This window comes from Eptesicus fuscus, chromosome 12 (assembly GCF_027574615.1).
Source record: "Eptesicus fuscus isolate TK198812 chromosome 12, DD_ASM_mEF_20220401, whole genome shotgun sequence".
In the NCBI taxonomy this organism is placed as follows: Eukaryota; Metazoa; Chordata; class Mammalia; order Chiroptera; family Vespertilionidae; genus Eptesicus; species Eptesicus fuscus.
The window spans coordinates 29,622,196-29,647,166 of NC_072484.1; the positions used below are offsets into that span (position 1 = coordinate 29,622,196).

A 24,971-nucleotide genomic window follows, 5' to 3' on the forward strand; every position below is an offset into this window, starting at 1 on the left:
CAAGCAATCTACAAGATACAGAATTCAAAACAATGGTTATAAAAATGCTCAAAACACTTAGGGAAAGAATGGATGAATTTAGGGAGAACTTAAGCAAATAGATATAGTAAACATAGAAAAGGACACAGAAATCATAAAAAAGAACCAGCCATGAATGAAAAATGCAATATCTGAAATGAAGAATATACTAAATGCAATCAATAACCTTAGGTAAAGCAGACAACTGAATCAGCGATTTGGAAGACAAAGTAGCAGAAAGCATACAATCAGAGCAACAAAATGAGAAAAATAATTTTTTTTTTTTAAATGAGGCTAGTTTGAGGAACTTCTGGAACAACATCAAGTAATAATATCTGCATCATTGGGTTCTAGACGGAGTTGAAAGAGAGCAAGAGACTGAGAATCTATTTAAAGAAAATAATGACTGAAAACTTCCCAAAACTGGTAAAGGAAAAAGACTCAAAAGTCCAGGAAGCAGAGAGTCCCAAACAAAATGAACCCAAAAAGGCCCACACCAGGACACATCAGAATTAAAATGGCAAAGGTTAAAGACAAAGAGAGAATCGTAAAAGCATCAAGAGAAAGACAGTTAGTTACCTACAAGGGATCTCCATAAGACTGTCAGCTGATTTCTCAACAGAAACATTTCAGGCCAGAAGGGACTGGGATGAAATATTCAACGTGATAAAAAGCAAGGACCTACAAAGACTACTCTACCAAGCAAGGCTATCATTTAAAATTGAAGGAGAAATAAAGAGCTTCACAGACAAGAAAAAACTAAATGAGTTTTCATTACCACCAAACCAATATTACACAAAAATGTTAAAGGGACTTCTTTAAGAAAAGGAGAAAAAAAGAGAAAGAACTAAATGCTCCAATTAGACATAGTATAGCTGAATGCATAAGAAAATAACAGCCATATACAGGGTGGGGCAAAAGTTTATAGTTGTTTATATACAATAATTAATAAATAATATTACAAGAGTAAACTCTGTTTCACGTATTCACAACTGTAAACCTACTTTTGCCCCACCTTATATATGCTATCTACAACAGACCCACCTCAGAATGAAAGATATACACAGACTGAAAGCAAAGGGTTAGAAAAGGGTATTTCATGCAAATCAAAACAAAAGAAAAGGCTGGGGTAGCAATACTTACATCAGACAAAACAGACTTTAAAATAAAGGCTGTAATAGGAGACAAAGAAAGACATTACCTAATGATAAAGAGATCAATTCAACAAGAGCATAAAACCCTTGTAAACATTTATGTACCCAACAACACAGGAGCACATAAATATATAAAGCAAATACTGGCCCTGGCCAGGTAGCTTGGTCAGTTGGAACATCATCCCATATACCAAAAGGTTGCAGGTTCGATTCCCGGTCAGGGCACATGTCTGGGTTACAGGTTTGATCCTTAGTTAGGGTGCGTCTGGGAGGCAACTGACCATTAATTCTCTCTCACATCGATGTTTCCCTCTCCCTCTCTCTCCCCTCCCCACCCTCCCTTCCTCTCTTTCTAAAATCAATAAAAACATATACTCGGGTGAGGATTAAATAAATAAATAAAGCAAATATTGAGGGATATAAAGGGAGAGATCTATAGTAAAACAGTCACAGTAGGGGATTTTAATATTCTATTGACATAAATAAATAGTTCTTCCAGACAGAAAATCAATAAGGAAACAGTGGCCTTACATGATACTCTAAACCAGCTGGATTTAATTGATATTTTCAGAACATTTCACCCCAAAGCAACAGAATATACATTCTTTTCAGATGCACATGAAACATTTTCCAGGATAGATCACATATTAGAATGCAAAACAAGTATCAATAAATTTAAGAACAATAAAATCATATCAAGCACCGTAATGGTTTAAAATTAGAAATCCATTATAAGAAAAAAACTGAAAAACACAAACACATGGAGGCTAAATAATATTTTACTAAAAATGAATAGGTTAACAATGAGATCAAAGGAAAACTTTCAAGAAATACCTGAGACAAATGAAAATGAAAACACAAAAATCTATGGGACACAGCGAAAGCAGCCCTAAAAGGGAAATTCATAGAATTACAGGTCTACCTCAAGAAACAAAAAATATCAAGTAAACAATCATGCTATCTGATATCAAACTACTAGTATACCACAAGGCTATAGTAGTCAAAACAGCATGGTACTAGCAAAAAACAAAAATAAAAAACAGACACATAAATCAATGGAACAGAATAAAGAGCCCAGAAATAAACTAACACCTATATGGTCAAGTACCATTTGACAAAAGAGGCAAGAACATGCAATAGGGTAAAGACAGTGTATTCAATAAATAGTATTTGAAACAGTGGACAGATAACATGCAAAAAATGAAATGAGACCACTTTCTTGCATTATATAACAGATTAAAGACTTAAACTAAGACTCAAAACCAAAAAATTCATAGAAGAAAACAAAGGTAGTAAAATCTATGACATTTTTCTTAGCAATGTTTTTTTCTGATATATCTCCTCACACAGGGAAACGAAACAAAACAAAGAAATGGGACTACATCAAACTAAAAAGGTTTTGCAGAGCAAAGGAAACCATCAGTAAACCATCTACCAAATGAGAGAAGATATTTGCCAATGATAATCTAGTAAGGGGTTAATATCCAAAATTTATAAAGAACTCATACAACTGAACACCAAAAAAACACACCAAACAATCCAATTCAAAAATGGGCTGAGAACCTGAATGGACACTTTCCCAAAAAGGACATACAGATGTCGCCTTGCCCATTTACAATAGTTTAGTGGATAGAGCATCGGTCTGCAGAATGAAGGGTCCCAGGTTCGATTCCGGTCAAGGGTACATGCGTGGGTTGTGGGCTTGATCCCCAGTGGGGGTTGTGCAGGAGGCAACCAATCAATGATTCTCTCACATCATTGATGTATCTCCCTCTCACTTCCTCTCTGAAATCAATTAAAAGAAAACCAAAAGGACATACACATGTCTAATAGACATATAAAAAGATGCTCAATGTCACTAATCACCAGAGAAATGCAAATTCAAACCTCAATGAGATATCAACTCACACCTGTCAGAATGGCTATCATCAATAAATCAACAAACAATAAGTGTTGGCAAAAATGTGGAGAAAAGGAAACCCTCAAGCACTGTTGGTGGGAATGTAGCCACTATGAAAACCAGTATGGAGGGTCCTCAAAAATATTTAAAATGAAACTGCCGGATGGCCCAGCAATTCCACTTCTGGGTATTTATCCAAAGAAATCCAAAACACTAATTCAAAAGAATATATGCACTCCTATGATCATTGCTGCATTATTTACATAGCCAAGATATGGAAGCAACCCAAATGCTCAATAGACAAGTGGATAAAAAAGTTGTGGTATATGTATACAATGGAATTTTACTCAGCCATAAAAAATAATGAAATCTTCATCTGTGGGGAGGGGTGTGGGATGGGAATGGGGGGATGAGGACAAGTATGTGACACCTTAATCAATAAAGAAATTTTTAAAAAAATAATGAAATCTTACCATTTGTGACAGCATGGATGGACCTAGAGGATATTATGCTAAGTGAAATAAGTCAGTCAAAGAAAGAGAAATTATTTCACTTACATGTGAACAAAATTGAAAAAGACTCATACAGAGAACAGACTGACGGTTGTGTGTGTGCTTTGCAAGACTGGGTGATAAAGGTGAAGAAAAGGATTAAGAAGTACAAATTGGTAGTTAGAAAATAGTCCCAGGGAATATAGTTAACAATACTATGATAACTATGTATAATGCCAGGTGGATACTGGAAATACTGGGGAGGGGGAAGCATTTTGTGAAGTATAAGATTGTCTGACCACTGTGCTCTATACCTGAAAATAATACTGAATGTAAACTGTAATTTTAAAAAAATCAATAATTTAAAGAAAGAAAAGAAAAGAATGGTAGGGAATTAGGGAGTGATGGGTAAGAAGGGGTAGATTCGGCTATTTTAGAGTAGTTTGGGAAGGCCTGAAGTGGTTATGCGGTCTACGTAATGTGAAGAAGTGAACCATGCAAATATTGGGCAAAGAGCTTTATAGGCACAAGGAACAGCCAAGCTCCTAAGAATAGCCCTTAGGAGCTTGGCAGGTTCAAAAACAACACAAAATCCAGTAAAATGTTGCTGGAGAGGGAGGCAGGAGCCAGGAGACTTAGGACTTCGTAGGCCATTGTAGCGAGTGTGGATTTAATTCTGAATGTGATGAGAAACACTATGTGATTAAAGGGCTTTGAACATGGTAGAGAAATAACTGGATTTACATTCTTTTAAAAGTTCAGCTAGCTAAATGACTCATAAACAGCAGTTATAAAGTGGGAGGTAATCCAGCGGAATATGGTCTTATGGATGCCAAAACAGTTTTTTAAGTAGAGAGTAATCAGTTCAATCTTATATTAGTGATAGATTAAGTAGGATGAAGATAGAGAAGTGAAACTGAATTTGACAAGATGGCAGCTATTGGTAAACTTTTTAAGATTGGTGAGGAAGCCTAAATGGAGTGAAATAAAGAGGGAAAGAGGAGAGTAAGATACCGATTCCTTATGTGAAGTGAGGATTTTCACCATAAAGGAATGCAGAGAAAAGGAGTAGCATGTGAGGAAGATGTGGAGTGCAAAGTTGTTGTTTTTTAAAGAGATGGGAGATGACAATTTTCAACATACCCTGGTATGTGCCTCTCCATCTTAAAATGAGCATTCAAACTGGCTGACCACTCTCTCCTCTTTGAAAACTTTCCTCTTGGTTTCTACAACAAAGCACTCTTCTGATTTTCCTTCTATCTCTTGGCTGCTCCATCATATTTTCTTTGCTAGTTGTTCCTCTTCCAACACGAGATCTCATAAATGTCTGATTTCCTCAGGGCTCTGTCCTTGGCACTCTTCTCTATACTTTACGTAGTTGATCTGATCAGATAGCTGGCGGTAAGCAGGAATGATATGGTGGCAATCCCCACATTTGCATTGCTTGTTTAGACCTCTCTTCTGGGCCTATATGGCAATGCAAACTTTCTCTCTAAAACATTTTTCTTACCATTCAATACGCTAGTTCTGCCATCCACCCTGTTAAAGTAAGAAATGTGGGCAACTGTAATGAATGTGGATGCTTTTCTTCTACATCCAACTCAGCTGCGATAAATTCTCAGGCTAAAATGAATGCCTCAAATTTGTTTGCCCTTTTTTTAAAATTCTGTTGCCCTCACTAAAGTCTCTATCCTCTCTTATCTGGATCACAGTAAGCTTCTGCCCCCTGCCAACCCATTCTAAACAAAGCAGGCAGAGGGAACTCTAAGAAAGCAAATCAGATCACGTTCCTCTCATATGTAAAACCTTTGGATGGTTTCCCAAGCCTTTAGAGGAAATCTAATATCCTTCCCCTGGCCCATAAAAACCTCCCCCATTCAGTCTCTGCTTACTAGGTCTCCCACCACTCTTTACTTGCTCACTAAACTTCAGCCACTGGAGTCCTTCCATGCTGAGTTCATCCCTTCTTTAGGCCTGTACACACGTTGTTCCTTCCTTCTGCTTTTTACATAGCCTCCTTCCATTCTTTGCCAGGCCAACTCCTAGTCATATAGTTCTCATTTTAAGTGTTATTCTCCCCAGAGAGATAGTTTCTGTTTCCTAATACTAAATTAGGATCCTAAGTGTTTCTTATCTCTAAAATCAGTTACTCTGTAAATTAAATGAGATTACCCATGTAAAATTCTTGGCACAGTAACTGGCACACTTTATGTACTCAGTCAATGTTAGCTAGGATTTTCTTTATTATTCTCACAGAGCACTCTGTTATTTCCCTTGATATTACCTCTCACACTTTGTAATTATATATTTATTTGAGTTTAGTGACTAATGAGTGTCCCTTCTTTACACCATAAATTCTACAAGGGGAAAGATTACATACCTGCTTTGTTTCTCACGAATACCTTAAACCTAACACAAAATTTCACCCACAATTAGCAATAAACAAATACTGGACTATATACTGAGTGAATGGATAAAAGAATTAATGGTTGATATATATCACTAAGTATGTCTATTAAATGCCAATCACAGAGGGCTTATATTGGGTATTAAAAGGGGGTAATTAGAGACATCTAGCTCAAGATGGTTCGCTGAATCAATAATTTTACTTCTTTCTATTCATCAGCTTTATGCTGATGGGATAAAATGAGTTTATTCCCTGTCCTTGGGTGTGCCTGGCACAAATTAAAAAATAATAATTTTACTTATTTCTCTTCCCAAAAGGACACTGAGATAATAAAAGAAATATAAACATGCTAACGAACCAAAAGCATATTGGGAAGGCAGCAAGGGTGGCCTCAGTAGATCAAAACCTTTGAGGGGTGTTTGTAAGACAAAACAGATGGAATTGAACTGCTGAAGAGATCGATCAATCAGAGCCCAAGAACCTACAGTTAAAGGCAGGTACTGGTTCTACCAGTCTGGGCCTGGAAATACCCTAGTGTTCAGAGTCAGCCAGGACTGGGGATGAAAGTGAGCCTTGGGGTAGGAGGATGGCATTTAACCAAAGGCCTGCCAAAGCAGAGTCAGTACACCCACAAGCTGTGTAACAAGCTGTGGTGTCCCATCCTGACTCAGCTGGAAAAACAGAGCGCTATCTAGAGTGGGGGGAGAGGAAGTTGTCACTGAGTGCTGATTGCTGCTGCTGCTTCTTTTTTTAAATGCTGTATATATTTTAAACTTTTTATTATGGGAAACTTTCAAACTTACACAGGAGTAAAGTGAACACTGTAATAAATCACTATATACTTATCACTTCAACATTATCACTATTATGCCAGTTTTTTACATCTATACTAGGGTCTCTCAACCTCACACTAATAATTCTCTGTTGTGTAGGGCTGTCATGGGCATTGTAGAATGTTTAAGAACATCTCTGGCCTCTACCTACTATTTGCCAGCAGCTAACCAATTGTGATGACCAAAACATCACCTCTAGACAACACCAATTATCCTCTGCGGGAAAACTGCCCTGAGTTGAGAACCACTGTTCCATATCCATTCCACTGGGTTATTTTAAAGCAAATATGAGACATATCATTGCAACTGTAATTACTTTAGTATGTATCACTAAGTGATAAGGATTATTTTTTCTTTTCTTCTTCTTTTTTTTAATCCTCACTCGAGGATATTTTTTCCAGTGATTTTTAGACAGGGAGACAGGGAGGAAGGGAGGAAGGGAGAGGGAGAAACTGATGTGAGAGACACATTGATTGGTTGCCTCCCACTCAGGCCCCGACCAATCAGGTCTGGAGATCAAACCTGCAACTGAGGTACGTGCTCTTGATTGGGAATTGAACCAGAAACCCTTCAGTCCTCAGGACTATGCTCTAACCATTGAACAAACTAGCCAAGGCAATAAAGATTCTTAACATAATCACAATACCATTATTCTATTTAAAAAAGTAACACAAGCCTGGCCTGTGTGGCTCAGTGGTTGAGCGTCGACCTATGAACCAGTAGGCTGCGGTTCGATTCCCAGTCAGGGCACATGCAAAGCATACTCGACCCCTAGTAGGGGGCATGCAGGAAGCAGCCAATCAATCTCTCTCTCTCTCTCTCTCTCTCTCTCTCTCTCTCTCTCTCTCTCTCTCTCCCCCCCCTTTCCCTCTTCCTCCCTCTCTAAAATCAATAAAAGTATATATTTTTAAAAATCAACATGAATTTTTTAATATAATATTCAGTTACTATTTAAATATCCTTGATTGTATCATACACACTTTTTTTGTTTGGTTAGAACTGACATCCAGAGAAGATCAATACATTGCAATGATAGCTAGGGACACTAGGTTCACAGAGTGTTTCCTGGGTGGGCCCTGAAGACAGATAATTCTAGGCAGCCACAAGAGATGAAGAAGAGGAAAAGAGAAAGAAAGGTAGCTCTGCCTAGAGCAGTGGTTCTCAACCTTTCTAATGCCGCGACCCTTTAATACAGTTCCTCATGTTGTGGTGACCCCCAACCATAAAATTACTTTCATTGCTACTTCATAACTGTAATTTTGCTACTGTTATGAACTGTAATGTAAATATCTGTGTTTTCCGATGGTCTTAGGAGACCCTGTTAGCGGTTCTCAACCTATGGGTCGCGACTCACAGGTTGAGAACTGCGACCCACAGGTTGAGAACCACTGCTGTAGAGCCTAAGACCATCGGAAAACTCAGATATTTACATTACAATTCATTACCAGTAGCAAAATTACAGTTAGGAAGTAGCAACGAAAATAATTTTATGGTTGGGGGTCACCACAACATGAGGAACTGTATTAAAGGGTCGCGGTCGAAACCGGTTTGGCTCAGTGGATAGAGCGTTGGTCTGCGGACTGAAAGGTCCCAGGTTCGATTCCGGTCAAGGGCATGTACCTTGGTTGCGGGCACATCCCCGGTAGGGGGTGTGCAGGAGGCAGCTGGTCAATGTTTCTCTCTCATCGATGTTTCTAACTCTCTATCCTTCTCCCTTCCTCTCTGTAAAAAATCAATAAAATATATTTTAAAAAATAAATAAATAATAAAAAACACAAGAAAAAAATTAAATAAAAAAAGGGTCGCGGCATTAAAAAGGTTGAGAACCACTGGCCTAGCGGGTAACTGTGTTTAACTTCTTAAACCATGACTGAACCCCTAAGTTTAGGATATGTCCCTGTTTGTTCTCCTGAAGGGACACCTCTATGAGCACAATGCAGTCCACTCAGTGCTTCAGAGCAAAACTTAACCAGACCCCTTCAGGTGACCTTCACAAAAATCAAAGAGAGCAATGGTGGTCCTGGGAAGAAGTGATGAGAAAAATAGAATAACTCTTTAAAAATAGCCTGGTTGGCGTGGCTCAGTAGTTGTGTCAACCTTATCAACTAGGACAGTGGTCGGCAAACTGTGGCTTGCGAGCCACATGCGGCTCTTTGGCCCCTGGAGTGTGGCTCTTCCACAAAATACCACGTGCGGGCGCACATGTACAGTGCGACTGAAACTTCGTGGCCCATGCGCAGAAGTCGGTTTTCGGCTCTCAAAAGAAATTTCAATCGTTGTACTGTTGATATTTGGCTCTGTTGACTAAAGAGTTTGCCGACCAATGAACTAGGAGGTCACAGTTTGATTCCCAGTCAGGGCACATGTCCCCGGTTGTGGGCTTGATCCCTCGTGTAGGGCATGTGGAGGACAGCCGATCAATGATTCTCTTTCATCACTGATGTTTCTGTCTCCCTCTCCCTTCCTCTCTAAAATCAATAAAAATATATTTACAATATACATATTGCAATTTGTGCAATAAGACACTGTTAATTTTTTTAAAAGCCACTATAAAACAAGGAGCAATCTCACACCAGCCAGAATGGCTACTATTAAAAAAAAACAGAAAATACTAAGTGTTGGCCAGGATGTGGTGAAACTGGAACTCTTATGCACTGTTGGTGGGCATGTAAAATGATACAGGTGCTGTGGAAAACAGTATGGAAATTCCACAAAAAACTTAAAATTACCAAGTGATCCAGCAATTCTACTTCTGGGTACATGTCCCAAAGTCTTGAAAGCAGGATCTTGAAGAGATATTTGGACACCCATATTCATAAGCAGCATTGGTCACAACAGCTAGAATGTAGAAGCAACCCATTTTCCATTGATGGATAAATAAGAAAAATGTGGTATACACATACAATGGAATATTTTCAGCCTTAAAAAGAAATTCTGACACATACTACAAAATGGATGAACCTTGAAGGCATTATGCTTAGTAAAAAAAACCACACAAATACTGTATGATTCCACTTATATGAGATACCTAGAGTGGTCGAATTCAGAGAGAAAGCAGAATGGTAGCTGCCAGGAGCTGGAGAGAGGGAAAACTGGGAAATTATTGTTTAATAAGTATGGAGTTCGAATTTTACAAGATGAAAGGTTATGGAGATGGATGGTGGTGATGGTTGCACCACAATGTCAATGAACTCAATGCTAGAATTTGATTTACCAATATGCACTACAATATTACACTAATCATCCAAACTAATACCAGTAAAAATACTTTTAAAGAAAAACTGGTAACAAAAGAACAAATATTGTATGATTCCACTTAAATTAGGTACCTAGAATGGTGAAATTCATAGAGACAGAAAGAAGAATGGATTAGGGGAAGGAGAAATGGGGAGTTAGTGTTTAATGGGTTACAGAGTTTCAGTGTGGGATGATAAAATAGTTCTGGAGATGGTTGGTTGGTGATGGTTGCACAACAATGTGAATGTACTTAATACCACTGAACTGTACAGTTAAAATGGCAAATTTTATATTTTATATATATATTTTATCACAATTAGAACAAAAGCTGGTTCTACCAATGTATTCCAAAATAACTGACTTCAAAGAAAGGAAGTAAGGCTGACTGCCTCCCTTCTTTTTATTCCTTTCTGCCTTCCTTCCTCTTTTTATTCCTTCCTGCTTTGATCATTAAAACACCAGCCATTGCTTTTCAAAGCATCACAAAGGCTAGTGTATAAAACTTATAACCCTTAATTCATCTGTATAGAAATAATTTGCTCAGCAAACCCATTATAATACAAGTATTTCAAAACAATTGCCTCATTTCTCAAAAAAAACAACAACATTTGCCTTTAAAGTTAGAACATGACATAAAAATTTACAGCAATACCACAAAAGATCTGCTCTGGTAAAATCATCTTTACATATAGGGCTTTAGAGACTGCTGAGAATATGTACTGGTATGCCTCTTCAATTTCCTGTTTGGCCAAAGACAATTATACAAAATCATTATTTTTTAATATTTTTATTGATTTTTTTAGAGAGAAAAGGAGAGGGAGAGAGAGAAACACTGATGTGAGAGCGTAACATCAATCAGCTGCCTCCTGCATGCCCCCTAATAGGGATCGAGCCTGAAACCGCCACGCATGCACTGACTGGGAATCGAACCAGTGACCTTTCAGTGCAGGGGACGATGCCCAACAAACTGAGTCACATTAGCTAGAGCCAAAATTGTTTAACTTAAAAAGAAGATTTAATAGAAGCACTGAACAGACTGTCCAACCTATGAGGGAAGGCGGGGGATGAAGGGATAAGAGATTAACCAAAGGACTTGTATGCATGCATATAAGCATAACGAATGGACACAGACAGTAGGGGGGTGAAGGCATGTACTGGGGGTGGGAGCATCCAGGGAGAGGTCAATGGGGAAAAAAGGAGACCCATATAATACTTTAAACAATAAAGAATTTAAATTTTAAAAAATTATATTAGTATTTCATAATTACCAATAATCTTGATAATTAAGGTAATTTTGTTTCTTTTTAAAAAAATATTTTTTTATTGATTTCAGAGAGGAAGGCTCGAGAGGGAGGGAGAGATAGAAACATCAATGATGACAGGGAATCATTGATTGGCTGTCTCCTGCACACCCCACACTAGGGATCCAGCCTGCAACCCAGGCATGTGCCCTTGGCTGAAATCGAACCCGGGACCCCTCAATCCGCAGGCTGACGCTCTATTCACTGAACCAAACCGGCTACAGCTAATTTTGTTTATTTTTAATCATAATATTGAAATTACTCAAATCCATATTAGTTAGCTAGGTAAAACATGGATATATCTGAGGGAAGAGAAAAGCTGAATATTAAGAAAATATACACTAAGTAGAAGGAATCACACATGTTATGTTTAATCTTGAAGCCTACCACTTTGTCTTTTGACTTTATTGTAAGATTGGTTAAAAGAGCAGTTTTAGGGAGAAAATCTATTTGCAACACAAATCTATAAACTTCATTTAATAGTCAGAATCAGGTAAGAGGATGTAAATAGCCAGGATACTGCATTAACTGAATCTAGATCCTAAGTTTAGGAAAGCAAGAGCTGCAACATTGAGGAAACTCTGTACACAGTATGGTAACATCGCCCTATTCCTCACCAAATACAGTGGCAGATGGATAACACATAAAAGGTTAGAGTACCTACTTTTATGATTCAAATGCTCCCTACTTAGCAGACTTCATAAGCCTTCAAATGTTCTATTACTTAATTATGCAGGAAAAATTGTGCACAGTTAAATAATGGAATCAGAAAAAAACAAACAAAAAACTCAAAAAGTCTGATTTAATAGAAAATTCATGATGAGAAAGATTGCTTCACAGATTAACATTTTCCAAACTCAAAAATGCAATTTCCATTTCTTAGGCTGATGGATGATTTCTTTCTCTTACGTTCTTTATAGCCTTACTGTTGTCCTAAGTAAAACATGCCATTTCTATAGATGTGTACCACATATTCTGTTCTCTGGAGATCAAGGATTTGGCAGTACTGCTCAGACCACCAACACAGCATCTCCAGTCATAGGGATTTTACACTAAAGGGCTAAAATCCATATAAAGTGATAAAGGGTCGACATTTTGTAGACTAGGGAAAAACAACACAAAGGCGGTATGTTTAAAGGTAACTATGGCCTAATATCACCAAAGGGTAATATTAACAAGGTGACATGATCATGTAAGATACAGTTGTTTAAACGCATCATAGCTATTAGAATCTATAATCTACATTTAAAAAAACATAATGAGTACTTGTCCCTGTTACTCTTTTCTATGAGGTTAATATGAAAATAACTTTAGGGAAAGTAAACACATAACAGTCACAAATGCACAAGGTTACTACAGACTGTGAGCAAAGGAAACATAACAAATATTATACACTGTAAAAGGGACAGACATAGGGTGAGTGGCTCACCTCTTCTGTCCTTCGTGTCAGAATTACCTGTGTTACAAGTGAAAAATAGAAACATTTATTCAAATTAAAACATTAGTATTCAACCTAAGGTAAGACAAAATAAACTCGAGGAATACAGACACTTTCATCTTTATATATATTGGAGCTAGAATGAGGCACCCTCCAACACCTGGGAAACGAGATTTCCCAGATTCACTGAACTTTTAATCAGTGGTTTGTCCTTCTCTGTGAGGCTAAAAACAATGCAGCATCAATACTCATAAAAAGTACAAGAATATAGTCCTAGCTGGGTTTGGTCAGTGGTGCATCAGCCTGCGGACGGAAGGGTCTTGGGTTCCATTCCTGGTCAAGGGCACATACCTGGGTGGTGGGTTCTCTACCCATCCCTGTTTGGGGCACATGCAGGAAGCAATCAGTTGATGTGTCTCTCTCACATTAACGTTCCTCTCTCTCTCTCTCTCTCTCTCTCTCTCTCTCTCTCTCTCTCTCCCCTCTCCCCCCTCCCTTGAAAAGCAATGGAAAAAATATCCTCAGGTGAGGATTAACAATAACAACAAAAACGTTCAAGAACATAAAGAGAAATACAAACAGTGGTATTAGAGGCCTTTATGTCTTTTAGGTCATTAAAATGCAACAGCTCATAATTAAGTTAAAGATATGAAAAACCTAAATGATAATAGGTAATAAAATCTAGTTAATATAGACCAAATTCTATATACTAACAGAAAAACTTTTCAAAGGCTTGTGGAATAGCCACAAACCCTTATAAATTCCCTACAGTAGGAATAATACAGACAATATACTTTTATCACCCTATATAATAAAAGGCAAATATGCAAATAGACCAAATGGTGGATCAACCAAACAACTGGTCACTATGACGTGTGCTGACCACCAGGGGGCGCGCGCAGAACATGGCAGGCGTCAGCTGCGTTGGGTTGGTGGAGCAGGTGAGTGGGCGCGCCAGACCAAGGCGGGGCGCTGGTCACTCTCAGCAGGGTGAGCCTCTGGTGGTTACTGAAAAGTCTTTGTTCCCACGCGCCACAGTCCCGCCTAGCACTCACACCCGCTGCCAGCGCCAGCAGTACTCGCACCCGCTGCCAGCGCCCGGAGCCAGCCCTGATCGCTCAATCGCTGGGTGCTATCAGCAGGTGCAAGCAGTGGCTGCCAGCCCCAATTGTCTCTGATGGCTTCTCCACCTCCCCCTGCTCCTGAGGGGCGATCAGGGCAGCAGCCGCCGCTCACACCTACTGCCGGTGCTGGCCCCACTTGCACCTGCTACTGGTGCCGGCCCCAATCCTCTGCGCTGTCAGCAGGTGTGAGTGGGGATGGCGCCGTCAGCGTGTGGGAGTGGCAGTGGCAGGAGCAGAGCTGCCAGCTCCCGCCACTGCCCACAGTTCCTTTGAAGGTGCACAAATTAGTGCACTGGGCCCCTAGTGATATAATAAAACTAGAAATTAAAAGCCCTGGCTGGGTAGCTCAGTTGATTATAGATATACCAACTATTGTCCTGATATACCAACGTTGCAGGTTTAATTCCTAGTCAGGGCACATACAAATATCAACCAATGAATGGGAAAATAAGTGGAACAACAAAATAATGTTTCTCTCTCTCTCTAAAAATCAATCAATAGAATTTTTTAAATAAATGAAACTAGAAATTAACAAGGAATCACTTAAAAATTTAAAACAAAACCAAATTGCAAAATACCTAAAAAATAACAATAGCCATGGCTGGTTTGGGTCAGTTAATAGAGCATTGACCCATGGACTGAAGGGTCCCAGGCTAGATTCTGATCAAGGGCACTTACCTCGGTTGCAGTCTTGATACCTGGCCCTGGTCAGGGCATGTGAGGGAGGCAACCAATCTATGTGTCTCTCTCACACCAATGTTTCTCTTTCTTTGTTTCTCCCCATCCCTTCCACTCTGTCTAAAAATCAATGGGAAAAATATCCTCAGGTTAGAATTAACACAAACAAACAGTCTTGTGGCAAAATCTACCAACTCTCTCCCAGTATCAATCTCTTGTCTTTGGTACAGAACCCAATTTTTTAAAAAAAATATATTTTATTGATTTTTCACAGAGAGGAAGGGAGAGGGATAGAGAGCCAGAAACATCGATGAGAGAGAGACATCGACCAGCTGCCTCCTGCACATCCCCCACCAGGAGATGTGCCCGCAACCAATGTACATGCCCTTGACCGGAATCGAACCTGGGACCTTCCAGTCCACAGACCGACGCTCTATCCACTGAGCCAAACCGGTTTTGGCCAGAACCCAATTTTTTTTAAAAAAATCCTCACAGAGGACATGCTTAAGAGACAGAGAGAGAGACAGAGAGACAAATCAATATGAAAGAGAACCATCAATCAGCTGCCTTCCATAGGTGCCGCAATGGGAGATCGAACCCACAACCTGGGTATGAGCCCTGACTGGGACTCGGACAGGCAACCTTTCAGTGAATAGGACAAGGTTCAAACAACTGAACCATTCCAGCCAGGCCAGAACCCATTTTTGTTCTGTTTGTTTTTTCAGCTGAGCACAAAGCTATCTAGCTAAAAACTATGTTTTTAGGACTCCTTTGTGCTAGGTGTAGTCATATAAGGAATTCAGCCAGTGGGATGTGTGAAACTGATGAAGGCAATATCTGGTCACACCCCTTGAAAAAAAAATTTGTGTGTTCCCACTGCCTCTGTTTACCCTTTCCAGGGGCTGAAACCAGAACCCAATGATGAGAGCCATCTTTAACCAAACAAATGAGGGAAATTTTGTTGGGATGACAGGGCCACAAGAATACAGGAACTTGCTCTTAGGCAAGGAAGCAAAGTCCTCTATCTACCTCTAGAATGTGATAGGGGAAAGATACTTTTGTCTTAATTTAAGTCACTTAATTTTGCTGTGCCTTTGTCAAAGTAGTTTAGACTGCACCCTAACTTATACAACTAGTTACAAGAACATTTATAGGATATGGTTAAAGCTATACTCATAAAAAAAATTCACAGCATTAAATATATTAAGCATTCAATTCAGAAAGACAGAAAAGGTACAAAATAAATCTAAGAAAAGTGGAAAAAATAATAAGAATAAAAAAGAAATTAATAAAAAGTGAAAAAGACAGTACTAATAAATATATAATAGCAGGTTCTTTGGAAGAAAAAAAGCAATGAGTCATGAAACAGATAAATGGTTAGGCAATCTAAGCAAGAAAAAAACCATAAATATATAAAATATTCATAGCTATATAAGAAATTGATCTTAAGAGATGACTTTTCCTCAAATCCATTCAAATAATTTTGAAAACATGCATGAAATGCATAGTTTTCTAGGTAAACTTCAATTCTTTCCATGAAGCAAAACAAAATACTGATGACTAATGTAGCACAAATACAAAGGAAACACACAGATCAATTTCATTTGGAAATAACTTATGAATATCAATGGAAAAAATCCCAAATAAAATAATTATCAAAAACATTACAACAATCCATTTAGAGAAAAATACAACACAACCAAATACAGTTGTTTTTGTAGGAATGTAAAGAGTTCAAAAATAGAAAATCTATTAAAATGATTCATCATAGCATAAAAATAAAAAAATCATATAGACCTTGCTCATTAATGTTGAACAGATAATTGGCAAAATTTAACACCCATTTGTGACATAAGTGCTCTTTGAAACAGGAATAAAATGACAAATCCTGAATATGATAAATTTTTAATTAAAAAATTTTCTAAATTGGTAATGATAATTTCTGCAATGCAGAAAAGCTAGATGACCAACTAGGGGGCAATATTTGTAGTTTTATCACAGGTAACAAAGGGCTCATTTCCCTAACATTAAAAATCTTCTATAAATGAGTCAGAAAAGCCATGTTTAATGGAAAACCACAGAGAGCATCTTTCTCAGAGTCAGTACAAGACAAGGCTGCCTCCTTTTGTTTCCTAACTTTGTTCTGGAGGTATTTACCAATTTTTTGTTTTGTTTTTTTAATCCTCACATGAAGATATTTTTCCCATTGCTTTTCAGAGGTGGGGGAGTGAAGGGGGAGAGAGGGGGAGAGAGGGGGAGAGAAAGAGAGAGAAAGAGAGAGAGAAAGAGAGAGAGAAAGTGAAAGAGAAAGAGAGAGAGAGAGAGAGAGAGAGAGAGAGAGAGAGAGAGAGAGAGAGAGAAAGAGAAAGAGAAAGAGAAAGAGAGAGAGAGAGAGAGAGAGAGAGAGAGAGAGAGAGAGAGAGAGAGAGATGAAGCCCAACCAACTGAGGCACACTGGCCAAGGCTCAGTATAGCTTTAATTTGCATTTCACTGAGTGAGGTTGAACATCTTTTCAAATTTCAAAGGATCATTTATATTTCCTTTTCTGAGAACTTTCTGTTGATATGCTTTGCCTAGGCTGGGCTGAAGCCCTGAACAAACTGGCACTGCAACTCAATTGTTTCGCTGAGATCATCTCTAACTCCACCCCTGGACACAGGTCTCCCACTCCATATCTAACTGCCTAGGACATCCAGACACATTTTATTTCCCAGAGTCTCCATAGATTACTCTTTCCAGGGATAATGCTATTACTCACCTCTGTATACCTGCATCTTCAGTCTCTTGCATAACCATTTAGTTCCCCTCTTTCTCTTATATTTTCAACATTCTTCTTTACCTTTAAACATGATTAAACCTCCCCAATCTAACCAGGAACCCATGCAAAGCAGGACATCCTCCAGAATCTTTCTGCTTTCCTCTTAACCCTGTATTAATCAGACATTACTGAGCGTTGCCTATATCTGGATTTCATTACTTTGTTTGGGCAATTTTACTTATTTCAAGAAATTTTATGGCTAGAAAACACACACAAAAATAATAAAGGGTGAATAAACTAAAATAGCAAAAGAAAGAACAAATAGAAACCATCTCTAGTACCTGAAGGAGGGAAAGTTTCTGGAGTGGTTGCTGCAGTGCTGGAATTTCCTTCCCAAGATTCTGTTCTGACATCTGTGAACGGGTTATCTGGAAGCCATGTTCCATTTGGTGAAATTGTAGTAACTACAGAATTGGTGCTTGCTATTCTTGTGGTCCGATTCTCAGAATCTGAAGTATTGACAGTGGTTATATAGGTGGGTCCCAGAGTTAGATTTGGGCTGAAAGTTGGTGTCACAGGAAAAGTTACTGAAGAAGTAGGATTTGAAGTTTTGATCTCTTCTGCTACTGATGCTTCATTAGATCTTGTAGGTGAAGCTATAAACATCAAGTAAAATAAGGAAACATCACACGAAGAATGTGATAGCTTAAAAGATAATAGCACAAAGTATCAAGTCTTAATAAGTTCTCAAACACTTGGACACCAATCAAAGAGTGAATAAAATAAACAAGAGTGTGGGCATGCACACACGCGCACACACACATACTTTATCTAATGCTGGACCCTTTCTACCAACCCTTACTACTAGTCCAAGGAAGGAAGAAACTGGATTCTTTACTTAATTCCTCAGAATTAATATATAGGGTCTTAAATAACTTTTTTTGGTACTTTTCAGGAATGAATACATTACCTTTTTATTTACTAAAACAAGTATGTATATGGTATATGTCATAGTATGTAGTATGGTATATACCACAATGATGAGCATTCACTAGGACTCAGAGATTTCCAAATACACTTATTTTACCATTACTTTTAAGTAAAACTTGATTATTTTTTTAAAGCAAAATTCTACTCTGAATACACCAAATGGAACATTCTACTCCTTATTAAATGACAATTTACCTGTGGTTGCATTGTTGGCACTGACATGTATCAGACTACTGACAAGCAGAATAAGAATGACCCAGGAATCCATGCTGACCTGGAAAATAGAGAGCCATGTTAGATAAAATTCTATATTATTGTAATTATGTCCAAATACTCACCAAAGGAGTAGTTTGGGTAAAATCTTCCCAGCTATTAAAATGTGCACACAGGGACAATGATTTTTTAGGAGTCTGATATGTACATTTCCCCAGGAATCCAACTACTAAATTGAATCTTCATACACATATAAATAAGACTTAATAAGAACAAACTTTTTTGAGCAGTGATTCTCAACTTTAGTTGCACTTTAGAATTACCCCAAAGAACTTTAAAAAATCCCCATGTCAGACTGCATCTCTGGGGGTGAGAGCTAGGTAGCTGTCCTTTAAAAAGGTGATTGCTATGTGCAGTTTTAGCATCTTCAGAATGAGAAATATGAAAATGGTAGGTTGACTGCATAGTGCCCTTCGAAGCAGACATTTTTTTTTTTTTCCGAAGCAGACATTATACAGCTGTCCTCAACCTTAATTCCACCTCAAACCATATCAAAGGGCTGTGGCAAATTTCCACAACTAATAGTGGCTCATTCATCTATTCAGATTTCTGTGCCCTATACTGAGGGAAACAACTGCAGAGAAATACAGTCAGAGGACCTATCTTCATGGGCCTCACAGCCTAGAGAGTAATTCAATATGGTAGTGCCTCTCCTGAGGAAGGGTAGGGATGTGCAGATGGTTAATATATATCCCAGGAGTTGCCTCTGGTACCAGCAACCATGCCTAACAGGGAAATGGGTCCAGCAAGTGGCCTTTCCAAGGTGCGGTCATACAAGATTTGACCATATTCCCATTCTTCCCATCTGACCATAATCCAAAACTGGGAAAATATACAATTCCCTCCATGGAATTAGGAAACAGATTGGAAGGCTGATTATTATATATGTATATGTGTCTATTCTTGATAAATCAATATGAAATGGTTTTTTAAGAAAATATGTATTTGGGGAGAGGGAGTCAGACCATTGCCTCATTCTATAGACCAAAATAAAATTCAGTTGAAGAATTAAATGTTTGAATGTACATTTTAAAAGGGGATAAATATTTATGTGAGCTCAGGATGAGGAAGAAAAACATAAAGGCAACATAAGAAAACACAAAGGTTAAAAATGGAATACCTAACAATAGAAAAACACACACATGATTCTAAATATAAAAGAAATAAATTAAAAATAATGTTCATTAAAAGGAAGACTTAATAATGTCAGTTCTTTCAATTTTGGTCTATAGATTCAATACAATCTCAATCTCCTAGAAAGTTATTTTATAGATACTGACCAGCTTATTATAAATTTTATAATAGAGAAAGGCAAAAAACTGAGAATAGTCAACTCAGTACTGAAGAACAAAGCTAGAGAACTAACACTATCCTACTTCAACACTTACTATAAAGCAACAGCAATCAAGACAGTGTGGTCTGGTGAAAGAACAGACAAATAGGAGAGTGGAACAGAAGAGAGAGCCAAGATACAGACCAACATAAATATAGTCAATTGATCTTTGACAAAGGAGCAAAAGCAATACAATGGAGCAATAAACTGCTAGAACAAATGGTCATATAATGTCAAAGAATAACAAACCTAGACACAGACCTTACACTCTTCACAAAAATTAATTCAAAATGAATCATAGACCTAAATATAAACGTAAAACTACAAAACCTGGAAGATAACATAGGAGAAAATCTACATGACCTTGGGTATTGTGATAACTTTGTAGATACCACACCAAGGGCATGATCCATGAAAGAAATAATCAATTAGCTAGACTTCATTAAAATTTAAAACTTCTGCTCTGCAAAAGGCAATGTCAAGAGAATGAGAAGCCATAGATAAGTAGAAAATATTTGCAAAAGACACTTCTCCTAAAAGATTGTTACCCAAAATATACAAAAAACTCTTAAAACTCAGTAAGAAAACTATTAACGCAATTTAAAAAATGGTCAAGCCCTGGTCGGTGTGGCTCAGTTGGTTGAGCATCATCCCATACACCCAAAGGCTGCTGATTCGATTCCCAGTCAAGGCACATGCCTGTGTTGCAGGCTCAGTCCACAGTGGAGGGCGTGCGGAGACAGCCAATTAATATTTTTCTCTCTCTCAGGGATGTTTGTTTCTCTCTCTCACTTTCCCTTCCTCTCTCTCTGTAAAATAAATAAAAACATATTTTTTTTAAAAAATGGTCAAAAGGCCTGAACAGAAACCTCATCGAGGAAGATTTACAGATGGCAAGAAAGCATATGAAACGATGTTCAGCAACATATGTCATTAGGAAATTACAAATTAAAACAGGAGATACCACTCACCACACACCTATCAGAATGGCCAAGATCCAAAACACCAACAACACCAAATCCTGGTGAGGATGTGGAGCAACAGGAACTCTCATTCATTGCTAGTGAAAATGCAAAGTGGTACACACACTTTGGAAGACAGTTTGGTGGTTTCTTATAAAAACTAAGCATACTCTTACCATAAGGAGAATCCTTAAATGCATATATTACCAAGTGAAAGAAACCAATCTGAAAAAGCTACATACTGTATAATACTCTTGAGAAGGCAAAACTATGGGGACACTAAGAAGATTAGTGGGTGTAGAGTTAGGAAAGAGAAAGAGAATGAATACATGGCACACAGGACTTTAAGGGCAGCCAAACTATTCTATATGATGATATAATTGGGGACACATATCATTATACAGTTGCCCAAACCCATAGAATGCACAACACCAAAAGTGAACCTTAATGTAAACTATGGACTCTGGGTGATAACGATGTGTCAAAATGTAGGTTCAACAAGGACCACTGTGGCAGATGTCAATGGGGGGGAGGTTGTGCATGTTTAGGGAAGGGAGTATTTGGGAGCTCTATACTTTCTGCTCCATTTTGCTGTGAACCTAAAACTAACCTAAAAATGGTCTTTTTTAAAGAAATAAAGTGGGGGAAATTGTCATAAATAAGAGAAAGATTAAAACAAGAACTCATATATCAATCTGAAAAACATTAAAAACCCAACTTTGAAAAACCTGGAGAACCTAAACAGATAATTTACAGATGAGAAAAACAAACAACTAAGGAAATACATGAAAAGTGCTGACCATCCCCACTAATCAAAGGAATATGAGATAACATTTTTATTTTCCAAATCAGAAAAGATCAATCATTTGAAATATTCAATGCTGGTGTAGGGTTTCACAAGAAGCCTCCCCAAAATGTGCCACTTTGGCATGTGAATTATTTTGAGCTGAAGGCAATCAAGACCCTGCAAGCACACCAGAATTTAAATTAGGGGCCTTGCCCATAATAAGAGTTATCACCAGAAAAAAAAAAAAAAAAGGTTTTGACCCATCTATATGGCAGGGCAAACTACTAATTACTGAACATCTATTCTCCTTATCATTTTGCAATGACATTCCTCCTCTCTGAAACCTCAAGGTACCTTACCTCATCCTTAGCTCAGGATATCATTTATCTAATTTTCTCTTTCTGTCTTTGAACCTCTCATGTGGGGTCTTTGACTCTCTCGTGTACTAGTATGTGAATTTCCCATCCATACACATGTAATTAAATTTGGTTAATTTCTCTTATTAATCTGTATCAGATAAATTTAGTTATTAGACCAGTGGAAAGAACCTGGGTTAGAGTAAAGCTTCTTCCTCCCTCACACTCGCAAGAGTCACAGAAAAGAACACAAATACTGGTGGGAATACCAACTAGCTTAAACTAACAAATTTCTTTCCAGAAAGATTATACAAGAATCTTAAAGATGTCCATATTGTTTTCTGACCCATTTTCAAGGTTCTATTCTGAAGTGAATATAAATAAACTATAACTCAGACTAAAATGATTTAGAGAGTCCAGCCAGCATGGCTCAGTGGTTGAGCGTTGACCTATGAACTAAGGGGCTGCAGTTCAATTCCCGGTCAGGGCATATGCTTGGGTTGCAGGCTCGATTCCCAGTGTGGGGCGTGCAGGAGGCAGCCGATCAATGATTCTCTCTCATCACTTATGTTTCTATCTCTCTCTCTCTGTGTTCTCTCTTCCTCTCTGCAATATATATATATATATATATATATATATTTTTATTATTATTTTTTTTTTAATGATATAGAGATAGTCATTAAGTGGAAAAGAAGAAACAATCCAAATACCCACTAGGAAAAATAAGAAAAAGATGAAATAAGTATTATGTTGCTATTCAAGATGATACATTATGATTCAAAATGCTGCATTCAAAGAGTTTAAGAAAGTGGAACAAATCATTTATTTTTCTTAAATCCTCACCCAAAGATAAGTTTTTATTAGTTTTTTCAGGAGAGAGAGAAAAAGAAGAAAGCAATGACTGGTTTCCTCTGGTACAACCCCGACCAGAATTCAAACACCCAACCTAGGCATGTGCCCTGAACAGGAATCAAACCAGCAACCTTCTGGTGTACGGGACTATGCTCCAACCAACTGGACCAACCAGCCAGGGCAAGCCCTTCATTTTTTAAGCTTAAAAAAAAAAAAAGTTGGGGCCAGCCCTGGCCAGTGTGCTTCAGTGGTTGGAGCGTCAGCCTGTGAACCGAAGGGTCTCAGGTTCTGGTCAAGGGCACATACCTGAGTTGCAGGTTCAATCCCCGGCCCCAGTCAGGGCATATGCAGGAGGCAATCAATCAATGTGTCTCTCTCACATTGATGTTTTTTTCTCTCTCTCTCTCTCCCTCCCTCCCTTCCACTTTCTCTAAAAATCAATGGAAAAAATATCCTTGGGTGATGATTAACCAAAAAATTTAAAAAACCAGATCAAGACTAAATATACCATATGATCTCAACTAAATTTATGAATGTATACTGAGTGGCCAGATTATTATGATCTCTGAACACATAATAATCTGGCCACTCAGTATATATATTAGAGGCCTGGTGCATGAATTCGTGCATGGGTGGGGTCCGGCCAGCCTGGCCAGGGGGAGGGGACGGGACATGGGCAGTTGGCAGGCCTGCCTGCTGGTCGACCTCCTGGTTGAGGAGACAATTTGCATATTAGCCTTTTATTATATAGGAAATACACTGAGTGGCCAGATTATTATGTGTTCAGAGCTCATAATATTCTAGCCACTCAGTATATATACATGAAAGACTGGAAGGAAAAATTTATAAAAATTTTGGCATAGTACTTTATGATTTTTATTTTCTTTATATTGTATTTTTTATTTTCTAAATTTAAAAAATAAAAAGCATGTTATTTTTATAAGTAAAAATAATACAATTAAGTTAAAAAATAAATTTCACTACAGTCTGAATAAAAGAAGGAAAACTGGACGCAAAACTCTGGGGGGTGAGGGCATGTATGGGTGTGGGGTGGGGGGGGCAATGGTAAGATATGTACACATATAATACCTCAATAAAAAAAGTCAAAAAAAAAAAAAGGAAAACTGCACAAGGAAGGCATACCTCAAGTAAAAGAATGCCAGGGAAAAGAACAAACGCATAGTAGATGGCAGGTTGGAGAGGATTTGTGTGCATAAAGTAGGGACTGAGAGATATGTTAGAGTTTAAGAAGATCCATGTCACTAAACCATAATTAGGAAAACCACAGTGAAGGCCTAATTCTTCTCAGAGGATATAAAGACCCTCATGCTAATCCCTATGATTTCCTGATCTCCAGACTAAACTGCAACCACACCTACGCTTACTTCCCCTCCTCTAATCACCGTGTCTTCTATCCAAGCATCCTAGAGCTGCATGTCGGGATATAGGGTTGAAGTTCCCTCACTCTTCACGGATGCTATATGCAGACCGTTTTTCCTGGAGCCTGCTCTAACAGTCCCTGTTCCTGAGGACTTTTTTTGCCTAATGATTGCTGGCACTCCTTTGTTACTGCAATGTGGTTCACTTTTCTTTCCATCCCCAAGTCCTGATATTCTCCTAGAAGGCTGTTCAACATCCTCACAGACATCAGTCACTACAACTCCCATCTGGGCCAGCCTCTGAGTTCCTTAACTTCCTCAATGCCAACAACCTTATACCTCTACTCCACTTGGGCCCTATGACAATGGCTCACTCTAGGCTCTATCATCACCAAGAAAAGCTCTCATCCCACTCTCTACCACACTCCTTTATCCCTGCAGTTCTCTCCCTATTACGTCTACTACAAACTGTTCTCTGACCTCACCAGGCTTTTGGTTCCTTCAGTCCCTCTCTCTAATTTTCTTTCCAATATCTCTGTCCTGTCTTTATTTTCCTCTCTATATAATCAAAAATTTGATGTCAGTTCAGTCACTTCCCTGCTAATATCCTAAGTTCCACTGCTACACTGTTCCATTACATCTACATGAGGGAACCCCCTCACCCAAACCCAATCCTGAACTAATCTTACACTTGTACTG

At 38.3% G+C, this 24,971-nt stretch overlaps 1 protein-coding gene across 4 annotated transcripts in view; it reads right to left on the minus strand.

Moving 5' to 3' along the window:
• The window catches only part of PTPRA (protein tyrosine phosphatase receptor type A), a 144,981-nt gene that overhangs the window by 42,860 nt on the left and 77,150 nt on the right, over positions 1-24,971 (minus strand). For 3 of the 4 annotated variants that reach the window (XM_028144699.2, XM_028144696.2, XM_054724541.1), the window contains 3 exons: positions 18,526-18,604; positions 17,682-17,996; positions 12,771-12,797 (listed from right to left, as the gene is read on the minus strand). In XM_028144699.2, coding sequence (XP_028000500.1) covers positions 12,771-12,797; positions 17,682-17,996; positions 18,526-18,598 — 415 coding nt within the window. In that variant the 5' untranslated portion in view covers positions 18,599-18,604. The remainder of the gene's footprint in view (positions 1-12,770; positions 12,798-17,681; positions 17,997-18,525; positions 18,605-24,971) is intronic. The other variant, XM_054724542.1, reaches the window with a different exon arrangement.